Source organism: Pinus tabuliformis, chromosome 6 (assembly GCF_031772625.1).
Source record: "Pinus tabuliformis cultivar Carrire ecotype Pingquan chromosome 6, CPIR1, whole genome shotgun sequence".
Lineage (NCBI taxonomy): Eukaryota > Viridiplantae > Streptophyta > Pinopsida > Pinales > Pinaceae > Pinus > Pinus tabuliformis.
Genome location: NC_142292.1, coordinates 473,623,279 through 473,640,428, shown reverse-complemented (window position 1 = coordinate 473,640,428; position 17,150 = coordinate 473,623,279). Strand labels below are relative to the sequence as shown.

General features: G+C 39.4%; 1 protein-coding gene across 3 annotated transcripts in view; it reads right to left on the bottom strand.

Moving 5' to 3' along the window:
* LOC149259359 (lysM domain receptor-like kinase 3) overlaps window positions 1-17,150 on the bottom strand; it is a 247,618-nt gene that overhangs the window by 53,125 nt on the left and 177,343 nt on the right. For all 3 annotated transcript variants that reach the window (XR_016257464.1, XM_089418184.1, XM_089418194.1), the window contains 2 exons: window positions 14,686-14,783; window positions 14,407-14,554 (listed from right to left, as the gene is read on the bottom strand). Coding sequence is in view for 2 of the 3 variants with exons in the window: in XM_089418184.1 (XP_089274310.1) it covers window positions 14,407-14,554; window positions 14,686-14,783 (246 nt within the window). In the remaining variant the exon portion in view is untranslated. The remainder of the gene's footprint in view (window positions 1-14,406; window positions 14,555-14,685; window positions 14,784-17,150) is intronic.

Genomic DNA, 17,150 nt, shown 5'->3' with positions numbered 1-17,150 from the left:
CATGCATCTGCAACAAAAATTCTAATGATAAGCCCGGGATTAAATCTGGCTGGGCTCTTTCAAAAAACGCAATCTGAGAGTTGGATGGTTCAGCCGAGAACTTTCCCTAACGCCAGATAAACTCAAAATTAAAGATATCCTGCACAGCTTAAATCAACCATTAACATAGAAGGAGAAAACAACAGCGAAATTCAGATCAAATGGAGATACTTGCCATTATATTTAGAAATTGAACTATCATTCAAACCCCAAAGATCAAACAAGATACCTGTGCCTAAATCAATCTTCATATTAATGGCTGAAAATAAAATTATGCAGAAAAATAAAACATCTTACAGCATTTCCAGAAGAGTAACACCAGCATGATTTTCAACCCCAAAGTCTTTCTTTATTGCACAAAAAATGACTACAAGAGAGATTTCTTTAGCATGCGACTCTAAGATCGAATGATCTCAAATGACCCCTGACACCCCATTTAAAGGAAAAACTCCCAACGGCTACTTCGAGTGATCCATGTCAAAATGATCTCAACCGTCGATGAGGATCAAAATCCCTTTCAATCTCATCCGTCGAAATTTTAAATGCATTTTAATATATTAAAAATTAAAATTTTCCATTTATTTTCTGACTTATTATTATTTTATTATTTTATTTTATTTTATTTTTTAATTTAATAATTTTCATTTTATTATTTTTTATTATTTTTACCTTTTATTATTTTTATATTTTTAAATTTTTATTTTTTTATTATTTTTTATTATTTATATCTTTTATTTTTGGATCCTCGAACTTAGCGTTTGGAAAAATCACCTAGGACCTAGGACTTAGGACTTATGAGGGGATTAAATCATTTTATAACCCTCCAGACACTTTACATCATGACTTTTACAATTTTACATCTCAAGGGGGAAAACCTATTTGACATAGACCCTCATAAACTACCCAGTTCTGCGACACAAACATAATCTAGCAGATCAAGCAATTTGTAATAACCTAACCAAATAGTTAGAATTATCTCCAAATTACTTTTACATAAACTCCACCTAACACACTAGGATTCCCCTAAGATTCGAATGACAAAATCCATTTTGGCTTTGGGGTTAGGCTGAAGGAAAACTCTGCCGATCATGGATCGGTGAGACAAAAATCCTTTCGGAACGTAGATTATCACTAGGAAATTAGGTTTGCCTAGGCAGTTTACATACATGACTCAGATCTGCTAAGATTATTCACAATTTACACATGCAGGCTAGGTTTACAAAACAATATGATCGGGCTGATGACGGCAGTCGAATGGCACGGACATATCGATCAAGCACTATCCCTTTTGCGAAAAAAGCGGGTGTACAGCTATGGGTAGTTGACACGTAGTGGTCAACAAGAGGTTTTGACCTTGATTTAAGTGAAGAGTAACAGTATGAATTCCTTTCACGAGATAAGCAGAGTATCCCAAATAATAATCTCCATATTCGTCTTCTTTTCAACCATGTTTGAGAGGGCTTCCTTGTACCCATTGAAGTGCCTTGAGGCACCACTATCAATCAACCAATGGCCCAATGTATCCGGAGGAGAGGCGATGGAGAGGGCAGAGACAAGATAAAATTATTTTTTCTTTACAAAATTAATTTCTTCATACCTAGATTTTCTCAACTTCTTGGGAGGAAGACCATTTCCATTTTCAGTAGTGGGAGGATTCCTCTTTCCTTTGTTATCGATCCTATTGTTCCTTTGATTTCAATTCCCCTTCAAGTTGTTGTTATTGTTGTCATCATCTCTTGGAGTATCCTTCTTGTGAAGACACTCTCTAGCGAAGTGGCCAAACCTGTTACAATTGAAGCATCTTCCTTTTCTTCCTTCTTTGAATCCTGGCTTGAACCGTTGTCCTTGATTCCTAGGACCAGCATTGTTCCTTTTCCTACAATGAGCAGAGAAGGTAGTAGGATTGTTTCCATTCGAGGGCTTGTCTCTTTCATCATTCTTATTTCTTCTTGAGTGCATCTAGCCAATAATTCATCAAATCCCGAAATCCTAACATTGTTGAGGATGGTAGTGTTGAACACATCTCAACCTCTTGTAAGGCCTCCAAGTACAATAAGAGTAAGCTCCTTATCACCAATGACTTCTCCAATAGATAGGAGATCATTCTTGATCTTGGTATTCCTCATGAAGTAGGATTGGATGGATTCTCCTCTATCCATCTTGATGTCTTTCAACTTGTTCTTGAGAAAGAGAACTTGATTTGCATTATTTACATTGGGCATCCCAACCAGCTTGTCATACATCTTCTTAGATGTTTCCAAATAAGATATATAGGCAACCAAAGGCTTGTGAAAAGAATCAACAATAATTTTCTTAGTTTTAACCTCACCTTTCTTGTACTTTGTTTGTGCAGCAGCAGATGCATTTGAAGTAGGCTCCGCTACTCTTCCTTTGACATAGTTCATCACATCATTTTCTTCCATGTCAAATCTAGAGTCATCTTCCACGCATGATAGTCAGATTTGTAGTTAAGCTTGTCCTCAGATTTGAAGAAAGATGTAGTCGTCATTGGGATTAGTTCCAAGTCCTTGTCCAACAGCTTCCCTTAGTAATTGCTTTCCTCCACTTTTTCTTCGGCTTTGTCTTCACCTAAGCTCCAATACAATGTTAATTTTAGATAACAATGGAATGTTCTATGCTTTAGCACAATTTACACATTGGCAGTAAATGCAGATAGAGCATAAATGAATGTGCAGAAGACAAGCCAAGACAAGAGGACACCAGATGTGGCGAAAGCCAGGGACCAGTGTTACTTGGGAGCGGGAGCGGGAGCGACCATTTTCAGAAGCTCCTGGTTTGGGAGCAAATCTGGGAGCGTTTTTAAAATATATATATATATATATATATATATATATATATATATATATATATTTTTATATTTTTAATTTTTGATACATATGTCAACAAAAACATGTAGAATGATGAATTAGATATAAAAAACATAGATTGATCATTGAACCATATCACATCAATCATCTAGATTCTAGAAATTATAATTTTCATCAACCATGTCCACAAGCTAGTAAAATACATATTACAACTGCAACATAATGAGTCTCGTGAATCATGATTCATCAAATTCAATCTTAAAGTTTCAACTTCAAGCTTTCAAAATTGAAAATTCAATATATAACATTTATCATCATTGATCACCAAAGTTGTACTTGTAAGCTAAGTTTAACGATTCACCATTACAAGAAGTAATATCTTAGATATTTCTAAGTCCTAACTTCTAACTGTTAACATGAAATGAAATGTTATAAAATGAAACATGAATAATGAAATGAAATGAAACAACTTTAGTCTTTCACAAAGCATCATATTCATAATTCACAATCATTACCAATGAGTTATAATTGCCAACTTCAAACTTCAAATTTTCATTGTCACAGTCATATATTGTTTACAAAAAATACCATTATGATATGAAAGAGTCAAGAGTCAAGAGTCAAGGACCCAAAACTCAACAGTTATGAAAACTAAAGTCTAATAGAAACTAGAAAAGACAAGTAAACTGTAAATCTACATGTGGCCCTTGCCAGGAGAATCTCCAGGAGTAGAAGCAGGTCGTGGTGGTCTTCTAGGAGTCTCCCGCACAGACCGACGACCAGAACTAGAACCTCCACATGAGGGTGTAGATGGAGGTGGCGACAGCAAAGGAACAAGACTCGAACCTCGAGAACTGCTACTGGATGGTGGAGGTGGAGGTGGCATGGCAGCTGCAGCCGCTTCATCTTCATCCCTTATAAGTTCCTCTTCCAGTTCTTCAAGACGCACTATACCATCCTCCAAATTGTCATCCTCTGGGTGATTGTCCCAAATTCTATATGTGGGATCCTCATAAGCCCGATCACAGTAATGACTCAACAACCTCAAGTTGTAGTGCACATAAACCAAGCTTTCTTCTCGGTTTTCATTGAGTCTTTTTCTTTTCACATTGTGTATGAAGTCGTAGGTGCTCCAACACCTCTCTGTAGAAGAAGTATTCACAACCTGTGATAGAACTTTTTTTGCCAATTTTGGCAAAATTCCATGGCCGCCACATGTTTCCCACCATGTGAGAGCACCAAATCTGTCTCTGTCTTCCATTGCATGGACGGTACCAAACAAACCAGTGCCACTGAAGTATCTGCCTATTTCAAAGAGCACAACTGCACATTCCTCCCTGTCAGGTATCAGCTTTTCCAATGCTTGCAAATATCCACTAGTTATCTCTGCATCTAAATGGGGTTTGGTACTAATCCCACCCCCTGGTGCAGGGTGGCCCAACCAAGATGTAGAGTAGTATTTTGGCATAAGGATATACGCCAAGCAATGTAGTGGAAGATTAAGTTTATTCCACCGTACACACACAAAATCATGAATCATTTTGTACAAGTCGGGATCTCTGGCATGAACAATATCTTTTATTTGCCCCAACATGGTATCCATCTTCTAATACACCTCGCCAATCACTGGTTTGTCTGTATTTGCAAACCGAATCATGTGATAAATGGGCTTGGTGAAATCCAACACTTGCCTCACACTTGTCCAAAACTGACCATCAAGAGTGGCCTCCTCCACCAGTTCAAAACCTTCCCTGTCAGCTGCATTTGTAGCCCTTTCCTTTAATACCTGCCAATGTGGACTTGATACCATGCTAGCCAATGACTCTCTTACCTTCAAAAGGCGCCTGAAGGTGAGGTAATAGCTACCAAATCTGGTCTTTCCAATCTTCAACAACTCCAATCTCGAGTGACTGCGGAAAAGGCCATGTGTATTGCTATGATTTGTAATAAATTTTATCATTTGTTTGCCTTTCTTGTACAAATCACCAATCCATTGGTATTGTGCATTTTGGTTCTTAATAACATCATGCATCAGAAGGTTCAATGTGTGAACCAAACATCCAGACCAAAATATGTTGGGGTATTTATCCTCAATAATTGCTCCCGCTACCTTACAATTAGGAGCATTATCAGAGATGACTTAGATGACATTGTATGGCCCAATACGGTCAATTGTTTCAAGTAGTGCTTCTGCAATGTTGATGTCGGTCCTGAACTTGTCTGAGTAATCATGTGCAGTTAGAAAGATGGCACCACTAACAAACACAGCAAGAACACTTATCAATGGCTTGCCTTTTACATTTGTCCATCCATCAGATACAATGGACACCCCATGGTCAGTCCAAGAACTTGTCATTCTATTCAAAGAATGTGATATTTTTGCTTTTTCATGATCAAGTCCAACGGTTCTTGCCTTGTCATACCCAGGGCTCTTGTATCCTTTAGGGGCGTCATTTATGGCAGAAACCATTTCGTGCCAATAAGGTGAGCGAAGAACATTGAATGGTATCCCACATGCATAGAGAAACCTGTAAACCTTAGAATCCACATCATTCCTACACCTCTCATCAAGGAAATATGATATGGTTCTACGCCTTAAACCTGATGACCCTGTGCCTCCATATCCACTGCCTTGGGAGGATGCTGAAGGAGTTCTTTGTGCTTGTGATTGTGAGCTTGGTTCAAAGAAACCCCTTGATTTTTTTTATTTGTATTGGGCTTCCTCCTCTTCCCTTATGTATTTGGCTCTATCCACTTCTGACACCGTTGAACAAGTTTTGATTCCTATTTGTTTGTCTCCATCCCATGGCCTTTTCCCGCAGAGGTGTTTTCTGGCACGGGTGTATGAACCTGTGTAATCATTGTTGCAATGGGGGCAATGAAATTTAGTGGTTCCACCCCCTTTCCCTGCTTCAGGCCTGTTAACATATTTCCACAATGGGGTTTGGTCTTGTTTAGTTTTATGAGAGTCATGTTCACCCTCCTCCAGCTCCTCCTCACTGGGGTTTTCATCAAATCCACTTTCTCCAGCTTCTTCATCCCCCCCTTCATTTTGGCCCCTTTGTTTCCTACTCTCTAGCACCATAATAACCATAAAAGGGACCAAGAAAAGGAAAATCCCAAGAAATATAGCCAACTCCATGATGTTTGATATTTGTAGGGTTTTGAATCTGCAAATTAATTTAGTTTATTTAGATTAATTAATTTAATAATTTTAATCTATTAATTTATTATAGATTCATAAGTTCTTTACTAAATATAGTTAATAAACTAAATTAGACTACCTAAATTACTACCTAACTAAATTAAACTAAGTAAACTAACTAAATTACTAAGTTACTTACCTCTCTGCAGGTTTGCTCCTCGCTTCTCCTCCCTCCTTTGCTCTTGCTCTCCTTGCTCTGGCTCTCATACAAGTGACAATGAACTCTTTGTTTGCCCCATTGGACTTTTAAAACAATTTCTTTTTAAAAAATTGGAAAAAAAATTCGTGTCCGCGGATTTTCTTTCGCCCGGATTGCTCCCGGCGTCGGGCGATTCGCTCCCGGAGCGATTTTTTAACGTTCGGGAGCGATCGCGATCGTTCGCTCCTCAATCGCTCTCGAGCGTTAAAATTTGCTCCAGGAGCGACGGGAGCGAACACTCCCGATGTCGCTCCCTAAATTGGCAGGGAGCGCAAATTTTTTATCGGGAGCGCGCTCCCGCCCGAAGCACTGATTGGGAGCGAGAGCGAGGGGGGGTGGGGAGCGCTCCCCCGCAACACTGCCAAGGACAAACCCCAATGTGGGGAAACCCTTTGACCAAATCTTCTTATTATTCTTCAATAGTTCAGCAAAGAGAGAGAGTACGAATATCAAATTAACTTGCCCAAAACAATCTTGTCAAATCAGCGGTCAACCGCGGGCCTAAACAAAAAGTCAGCAATGGTCAAAGCAACTCCAAAATGTCCTCCAAGCAGTTCTGTCAACAACAAAAGAATCTGACCTTCCAAGAGGGTCAAAGTCAGCCAAAAAAAAAGTTTGATCAACCCAATCAAATGCTACTGTAATTTCTGCTATCAAAGGTTGAAGTCAATGTTGAAGTCAAACCAATCAAACTATCCCAATCACCTCGAAAACAGTGTCAATCAATGTGACCTTCAGACAACAAAATTTTGCCTACAAGAACGAAGTCAGAACAAGTCAAAGTTACCCAAATCAATGTTGGTCGGCCTCCAAAACACTCTTGAAATTTCGTCCTCTCCCACATGTGCGAAGTAAAGAAGCGTCCAAGCAGTACGAACCAATCAAGAGAGGAGAGAGAAGAAGATGTGATGAGTTGATGATGTCTAAATGAGAGAAGGGTCACTTCTATTTATACACTTTGTTGAGGGTGAGGAGATGCATCCATTGGGCTTCATGAGCCTACATTTGACTAAGGCCAACCTTGACAATTTGTCTATACGAAAGAATAATTTTGAAAGAATAATTCAAAATTCCATTTCTGCTTGTCAGAATGAGATCATCTTTATATCAAAATTGGACCTCTCGAAAAGAGGAATTCAATTCAATAATCATCTCCATCATATGAGTTCTCCTAAGGTGGAAGTTCTCACTAGTTGCCAATTTTAACATGCATCCTCGACTATACTAGAAAAACCTTGATCTCCCTTGATACACCTCATAAGTGAGTGAGTGTTGTCCCAAAATTTCGATCTTGGGGTCTTCTATCTTCCTCCATAAACTCACACTTCTTTCTAACTCCTTTTCTACCCCTTTACCAACTTCGCACTTCCAACTTCCAGGTTGAGATATCAAACTATGAGTGAGAGAGTGAGATGCCCCAAATGAATTCGAACTTCCTTGTATCTATAGCCTTCAAGGGAGGTCGAATTACTCTACTTGAAGCCGATTTGATCTTCTTGACCCCGACTTGGTGTGGAGAAGACTAAATTCATTTTTGACTCAAAAATAATTATTTTTACATGATTCGAAAGCCCAAGAAGCGTCTCTTTTAATGTACAATGACTCTAATGACTCAGACTAAACCCTAGATGTCCTCAATGGGGACTTTGACCTAAACCATGATGACCCAAGCATAAAACCCATGCTTTAATAAGTCATAATAATAATAATATTTTTCTTCCTTTTAATTGTATGTCTTAGTCCTAAAACCCAACAAAACCTAGCCCACTCTTTCCACTGAATCCCCCCATTAATCCATGCCCAAAAGTGTCCATTATAAGCAAACTACAATACTCAATTACCAAATGATAAGGCATTCCTTTAGGTTTAGGAGGCTCACCTTCAAACATACGATCATGACAAATGGGTGAAGATCCACATGGCTGGCTCAGGTGGTGGAGAAATAGCACAACGAGCCAGTTGGTGTCTGCAAGGGACTGCTAGCTGTCGACTGAGAACTATTTTGGAGAAAATTTTCTCCTAGGGATATCACCCACAAAATGGTGGGTAACAAGGCCCTCGTAGCAAGGTGCACTCCTCAAGGACCCTACCCAAATTTGTACCTCTCTAGGGCTACAACTGCAAGTCACCGCACCTCACCCTTGGAGGTAAGGTTGCCAATATCACAAAGTCCTCCAGCCTAGTGGACAGTTTATCAATCTCAACTGACACTACTTGTTGGTCATTCTTCTCCTATTTATCCTTCTTCCTGAGAGGACATTGTGTGTTGTAGTGACCGCACTCACCACATCTAAAGCACTTGACTTTTGACAGGTACCTCTTCTTCTGTCTTTGTTCCCCCTAACTGGGAACCTTTGATGCGTGGGCCACATTTTCCTTCGCGTTCACCACCTTTGATCTGCTGCCATTGATTGAGCTCTTTAACAGAGCTCGCCTCACCTCCTCTTGTTGCAAGTGTAACCACATCCTATCCCATTCTGGTAGCTTGTCTCTCCCCAATATACTTTGGACAAAATCTTGCCACTCCCCGTAGACATTATTCAATGCCAATCTCACTCGCTTTGTTAGTTGAGGCGTTGCCCCAACAACTGCAAGTTGGTCTCGAACCTCCTGAATCCTAGTGAGGAAGGGATCTATGCCTTCCCCCCTTCTGCATCCTGATGCATCCCAGCTTTTCTTCCAGGAACATCTTTCACTGATCTGAAGTGCCTTCATATAGCGTAGAAAGAGCATCCCACATCTCTTTGGCAATATCCTTGCCAGCAATGTGTGAGACTATATGGTCCCGGACTCCATCCAGGATCAACCTCTTCGCCTTCACCATTTCCTTCATGTATTCTTTTCGTTGATCCGCATCCTAGGGCACTGCCACAACACTGTCTATGTAGAGCTTCAGGCCATATTCATCCAACAAGAAGGACATTCTAGCCTTCCAAATGACACAGTTGGAGGAACCCTTCAACCTATCCTGATCTCAAACCCCTGTTGTGGCCATCTCAAAAATTGTCGAAAACCCCCTCTTTCCTTCATTCTGGCTGCTGCTCCGCTACTCGCAATCCCTTCTGGACTGCGTAGATCTGCTAACTACTACCAATCTGCTTAGAAAAATCGAACTTCTGAGACTCGAAGTTCCTCTGGAGAAATTTCCCTCTGTTGTGTGTGCTTTTCGCTTCCACGTAACGTTGCTTCTAAGGCTATAAAACCTTCTGCGTCCAACCAAAAATCTGCGCAGCGAAAATTTGAGCTATATCTACTCCCTTTGGCAGTTGGAATCACAATCTCGGGCAATTCGACTTTTTAGCAACCCTGCAACTGGAAATCGAATTCTTGCCCCAGGAACTCAGCTTACCTATCAAGGAACTACACTACCTCAAGAATTTTGGCCCTCTTCTAAGCTTCCCAATTGATCAATCACGCTCTGATACCATGTGAAATTTCCAAATCTAGAATCTTATTGCACAATTGTAATTTAATTCTCTAATTGTTAATTATTTTAACAATTTATCTACTACGACATATATCAAATAAATCACACTGCATTCTTCACATATAAAATACTATGGAAATAATATTGCTGGAAACTGAGAAAATTAGAGCACACACACAATAAAAATGACGCCATTATTTTTTGACAAATGTCCCCGTAAAAACCCAACTTGGGAAAACCGATGCAACAGTTAAGGGTTTCATTATTATGCAGCAATGAGAAAATTTGAGTACAATAATCTGGATGTCAAATATGGCAATCCTATAGAGAAAACTACAAAGTATCTGCCATGCTTAGCCTGAATTAGTTGCTCCTGTAGCTGTATTGTCAGCCACTGGCTGAAAAATGTTTCCTTGGAGAGTTCGATTTTCCAAAAAGCTAGTAGTGTTGGAAGAGTTCGAGCTTTAGTAGGGAAGCAAAGACAAAGAAGGACAAAGACAGTGAGGCCGGAGGAAGTTTTCCAAATTCGGTGAAGTACATTGCAGAGAGGCAGAAGAACCACACTGAGGCTGACACAGGGGCTGTGCAAAACCATCAAGAGGGCAATTTGATTATGCTGGGAGAAGTCGAGTTTCAGTTCCAAAGGCCAGTAGTGTTGGAAGAGTTTAAGCTTTAGTAGGGAAGCAAAGACAGAGAAGGGCAGAGACAATGAGGCTGAAGGAAGTTTTCCAAATCCGATGAAGTACATTGCAGAGAGGCAAAGAAACCACAGTGAGGTTGATGCAGGGACTCTGCAAAAGCCTCAAGAGGGCAATTTGATTATTCTAGGGAAAGCCGAGTTTCAGTTCCAGAGGTCGGAAAGAAGTTCCAAAGGCCAGGAGAGATGTTCTCATAGTCAACAGCAGACTAGATGGCTTGAGGGGCAGTTGATTTAGGCCATGAGTGGAAGGGGTTGCGCTAGGGTGATGCAAGTATGCGCAGAGACAGTTTGGACGGCTCACCCAAACTGTCTCACTTGGAGCTGGCAGTTAGAGCTCGGATTGCTTGTGGGGTGAGGAAAATTCCTCAGTAGACTTTTGCCAGTATTTTTCTCTATAGGATTGCCAAAATTCGGCATCCAAATTGTACTTAGAATTTGTCACTGTTGCATAATAATACAAACCCTCAGTTGTTGCACTGGTTTTCTAGCATTGGGTTCTTCCAGGGACATTTGCCCATTGTCAATATTTTGGGTGTTAGAATTTTCTCAGTTTCCAGCACCATTTTCTTCCACAATTTATTTGTGAAGGTTGCAGTGAGATTAATTTGGTATTTGTCATAGAAAATAAATTGATAAATTAATTAACAATTAGAAGAATTAATTCCAGTTGCTGCAATAGGATTTTAGTGGTGAAATTTTCACAGATCTCACATCATTGATTCCCCTACACTTCCTTTGTGCTGCTATTATCACTGCAATAGTGAGTCTCGATCTCTCATTGATCTCTCTGCTACTTTAATACTTGGGCTCTCGTAGAAAAGGTAATGGTCCAACTAATGAATCATATATAGCAATTGGATCAGAACTACTAATCAAGCCCTCCATGGCTATGATCGAAATCTACTTGTTGCTCCTTCCTCCGGCCCTACAAGATTTGGAATACTAGCATGTCATACTTCTCTTAAGGATATTGTTGCTACAAGTGTGAATTCATCCTCCAACCTGGAAGACAAATCATCAATATTTGTTGAAGTAGTTGTATTTTCCTCTTCTTGTCCTTCTTCCAATAAGGACATTGGCTGACATAGTGACCAAGTTCACCACAGCGAAAACACTTGGCCTTCGACAGGTCCTTTTCTCCTTTCGAGTCTTTTCCCTTGCGGAGACCCTTCTTTGCTTTACCTTGTCCTGCAAGAGCAACATTTTTTTCTTCTTCCTTCACCTTGGGTCCTTTGCCACTGCTACTGGTAGTGCCTTCGACCATGCCGAGCCTCAGCTCGTCTTGAGTGAAATCACTCCATAGGCCATCCCAATCTGGAACCTTGTCACACTCAGAGACCACCTGGACGAATGTACGCCATACTTTAGTAAACCCATTGAGTGTTATACGCACTAGCTTGTCATCAGTTGGCTTTCCTCCTACTACAACGAGTTCATCTCTGAAAAACTGAATCCTGGTGAGATAGGAGGTTACATCTTTGCCCTTGTTCACTTGATGGTTCTGAGCCTTTCCTTGAGGATCATTTTATGATTTTTCAGACAGAACCTGGTACAATTTGACAATGGCATCCCACACCTTCTTCGTTGTTCACTTCTCTGCAATGTGTGGAACAATATGATCTCTCATTCAATCGAGGATCATCCTCCTAGCCTTGGCTTTGTCCCTCCTGTATTCGTGGAACTATGGGATATGTTGGTACAATAATAACTTCTTTAGCACATTCCTTTAGACCATGCTCGTCCAATAGAAACAACATCCTGGCCTTCCAGATGCCAATGTTGGAGGCTCCATCCAACCTGTCTCATTTCTCAATCCTACTACGGTCATCTCTAGAAAATCTACTAACTCAAATACATTGGAGAAATTAATAAATTGGGTTATAAAATCCCATGTGCTTTCTCTTCCAAGCTCTACATTGACCTACTCCTGCAAAACCCTCTGCGCTAAATCAGCTCTAATACCATGTGAAATTTTCACGAATGCCGTAACTGGATATTTATCTCCTAACTTGTGCAATTTAATTGTCTTCTGAAATTACGGTAAATAACAAAAATTCACTACTACAATTCTTCACAAAATTAAATACTAGAACTAAGAAAATAATGCACACATAAAAGTGGGCACCAACATTTTTTGGACAATCATCCTTGGAATTTTTATTAATCTTCAGCGATTTGAAAGTACAATGATATCCTTGCTTGAAGGTGGCAAAGCTCTAGCAGATAATAATCTCCACTGGCAAATTAGTCTAGAGACACAAAGTCTCCTTTGTATATAAAACTGGCCTCTCCAGCAAACTCGCACTCTTCCCGAGTACTTGCACTGCTGCCTAGAAATGTGCACTGCCTACTCTAGAAAATTTGCATAGCCTCTAGGAATGACTCCCTAAAAGTAAAATTGCCTCCTGAAGCTATTTGCACCTCCTCCGGCAATTCTTCCAACAACTAGAAGTGGAAATACTACCCTTTCTACACACACTAGGTAAACTGGCCACTCGCACTAGCTGAATATGGCCTCCCTTTCCCGTCACTTGAACACTGCAAAAACTATGGAATCCTCCTCCCAAATCTCTAATGAAACCTCACTACTCGATGTCTCCCTCTAATTCAACTGCACCCTTGCTGAATCACTGCAATTGGGTAAGTCGAACTGGTTGAACTTCTTGCGTATCTTCTCCAAACCCCAACGACTTGCTCTTATAATCTTTTGTTGGGCAACCAACGACCATGATCTAATCACAATCGATGGCTAAAATCAACTTGACTCCATCAATTCACTTTTCCAGTAGTCTCTAGAGAAAAATCAATTTCCCTCAACTAATCTGATTTAATTAACCAATTTTCCTAAGTTCGACTTATGGAAATTTTTAATTATGGTCAATTAATCTAATTGAGGTGTTTCAGGCGTTTCTTGCAAAACCTTTTCTGGGTTTTGGATATCTTGTGTTCCTTAGCCTCTTAGACACCATAGAGACTAGAACACTTGTCTGCTGCTACCAAAAACTAACAAACTATATTTTTATCAGTGGTCTATTAAATCAACAAATACTTCATCAGTCTCAAAAGTAAATTGCATTGTTATGTTTGTAACTTTGTAGCGGTGTTGCACTTATCACCAATATGATGGAATTATCACAATAATGTCAAGAAAACCAAAAGTTGGCAATATTATCACCATTAATTATCACAATAATTTGCCCGTTCGAAATTATTACAATGTGAACTAATTATCAGCCTGCTGTTTTAAGACATGGTTTAGAGCACTGGTTCAGGGTTTTCAAGTTCATTTGGTGAATTTTGTTAAGGGGGATTAAGCTCTGAAGCTACTGTGACCATTTTTCATCAAGCAAACAAGGGGAAACCTATAATTTTCAATACCATCAACTAAGCATTTGTGTTGCAGGGATCTACTCCAATCTACCATGTCCATATTCCCAACTAGATTTTCCTTCATTTTCTTTGGTTTTGGAGATTTACTATAGGTTGTGCAATGTCCATTAGATATACTTCTTCTTGCCCTTTTTGAATGGGGAATTTAACACTTCTGTAACTAGGGTATGTTAATTGTATTATTCTTGAAATTTTTATGGATTTGGATTCTAAATTTCTCCCTTCTTTGTCCCAAAGATTTAAATTTAATCAGATGTCTCTAGTATACTATTCCCATGTGTAGAAAATTAGCACTCAAATTTAACATATATGTGATTTAATTTGTAGCATGAGTCCCACATTACTTTAGGAAAAGGTTGGCACTTGTAAAAATCAATAACAGAAGACTCGAAACTTGATAAGCAGCTAAAGAGAGACGAAGAAAACAAAAATGCACAAGATGGGGAACAGAAATATAAATATCCCATATGTAGGTTTGTCACACGTAAGAATTCAGTAATATTTCCAATTAGGCACATTTCCCTTGGGCCTTGAAAGAGAATTGGTTTTCACCGAGAGAATTATTATTTGTAATGAACTGTCAAGGCAAAGAATTAAAACCTTGCAATAGATACTTACAATAGAAACTAGTGTACGGCTTTCTGGTGTATTGGGCACTACACCTTTACTTCTCGTTACAGCCTCTCTTGCTGATATAAGTTCAAACAGCACCACACCAAAGGCATATACATCACTTTTGGTTGTTGCCTGACCATCATGTAAATATCTGCCAACCAATAGGCCAGCATTACATGTGAGCTGTCTCAGATTCTAACTCCTATCAACACATTAGTGATAGCTTAAACTATATGTGTGAATCACATAGAAAGGCAGTCAGTCAGTTTAGATTACGCTTACTCTGGAGCCAAATAACCAAATGTTCCAACAACTCGAGCAACTGATGATTCCCCTTCACCGGATTTTCCAACAAGTTTTGCTAATCCAAAATCTGAGATCTAAAGAGCGAATGAGAGGAATGCTTGAGATTAAATTTAATCAACAATTCCATTTTCTATTGAATATAAAAATTTAGCCACATAAATTGAAAACCTCAAAAGCATATTAAAATTTAGGAATATAAAAATCAAGCAGGTGGTCGCTAACTTATAATTTAAAAATTTCCAAGTACCTACAAATCGCAGAAGTGCCAAAAATTTAGAAATATATTGTTACATGATGTAATTGTTTAACTCACAAGGACTTACTCCACCCATACCTTTAAATCATCGGAGACCATTACCATAGGAACACAAGTTAATATGGGGCTTATCAAACTGATTCTCAAAAGTTCAAATAAGATTAATTTGTAGGGTGGAGCCCAATGTCTTTCAAAAAATGATCAAGAAAAGGGGCAAGACCTTCAAATAAATACCAAAGATCTACAGTTTTCAATAGAGTTTTATGACTAAACACATGAATAAACAGCAAATGAAGGATGCTGTCAACCTTAAATTGGAGTGTTCAACATGCATTTATATGATTTCCTACTTTATGAGCTTTGAAACACCAAATATAATTTACTTTTTAGCAATTTTCCACATAAAACACCGAATATATAGGAAACAGAAAGCAACAGGAGAAATTTAAAAATAAGGAGGTTCATCATCATATTAATGATTAATGCCTTGTCCTAAATGGGCTTGATGGGGTCTTCTACAGCTAAATTCAATGAGAATAGCCTTGTTGGAGTAAGGGGGATCACTAGGGTATCAATTTTAAAACCCTAGTGATTTTCATTGTGAGGAGAGAATTTAATTTTAAGGCAGGCACACTCAGAGTTTCCTTGAAGGTTTTGTTGGCCACCAAGTGTCAACTACCGTATAGCAGAGTACATCTATTTCAAGGCATTCCATCATGATCAAGCAAACAGACATTCAGAAATCATCATCATACTTCAGCAGTTTTGTCAAAGTCATCTAATCCAAATTCTACATCTCTATGTGTCATTATAAAAGTGGTTCTAGTATGTGTACGAAGTCATGTAACACATCTGGCTAAGCTTAAGATTTTTGCTAAAGAGTTCCACTCTAGGGAGTTGTTTTTCCTCAGCTAATTATCTGTGCTTTTTAACTACAATCTAGAAATAATTGCTTGTGTTTTTCTTGTTAGGATATTCCGAAACATAGCAAATAATTAAGCATAACTTGCTCGAGTCTATAGTTAAGTAAAGTGTGTTTCTTTAGTATGTACTTTTTGTAACTTACAATCCGACGGTGACGATATGTTCTAGACATGAAGTGATCCGGCGGTTCATTCTCTCCTTGGTATTACTGATACTTCATCCGTGGCTTAACACCCGATTGGTCCATGATCTCTATTTGAAGAGCATGGAGGGTCATTTGTCTGATACCGTTTATGAAAGAAGCTTATGTAAATTTTCTTTCTTTTTATTAATAATATTCCCTGAAGTGGCCGCGTTGGCTCAGGTCATGGACTGTTTCCCACTTTGAGGGTTTTAACTACGTCAAGAATACTGGTGTACTAATCTGTGATCTGTTGTGAGCGGTGTCTTTTGGTGCTCAATATAAGGAACATACCCTATAAATTCCTACATGGTATCAGAGCCAATGAGTTTACAGCACCAAGTTTGGACCATATGGAAAAGTTGATAAACAGAAATCTCGTCTTGTTGCTAAGGGTTTTTCACAAGTTGTCCCTAAGTCTAAACTTAAGGAAAACAAAATATTAATGTGAATTAATATAAAACTATGTTAAAAAGGTCCAAAAGTCATGGATCAAGCAAGGTCTAATCTTAGTCGCTGATTAGGGACTTAATCTCGGTCGTTGATTTGTCAATGCGAAAAGTATAAGAGGAGGCTTGAGGGTCACTTGGAGAACAAACCAAGATATCAATATTTCAACTTTCTGGGGCTAGGTTTGCTAAGAAAGTTGAGAGAGTGATCAAAGTTGCAGCTGAGGGGTAGTGAATACAGAAGCAGAGAGGCAAAGATAGCAACGGGAGGATCAACGCAGTCGTTGGAGAGAGGGAGGCAGAAGCAGCCAAGGGTTCACGCAGAGCCAACCAGGAGCTGCGCAGTGCCTCAGAGGGCCAGCGTGGGTGACACAAAGGGCCAGAGGACTGACGCAGTGCCTCCAGAGGCTGACACGGGCCAACACAAAGTGACTATGGGCTAACGTTGAGCCAGAGAGAGGCTGACGCAACTCCTAGAGGCTTACGCTAGGGTTTCATGGGGCAGGTTGGATCTATACAGCTGCATGAGGGTTTATCAAGGGTTTTGGTCGGAATATCTACTTCCGAGCAGAGAGGTACTACTGTCGAGATTTTTCTCTGTTGGGTGAGCCATATTTGATACCCAGATCGT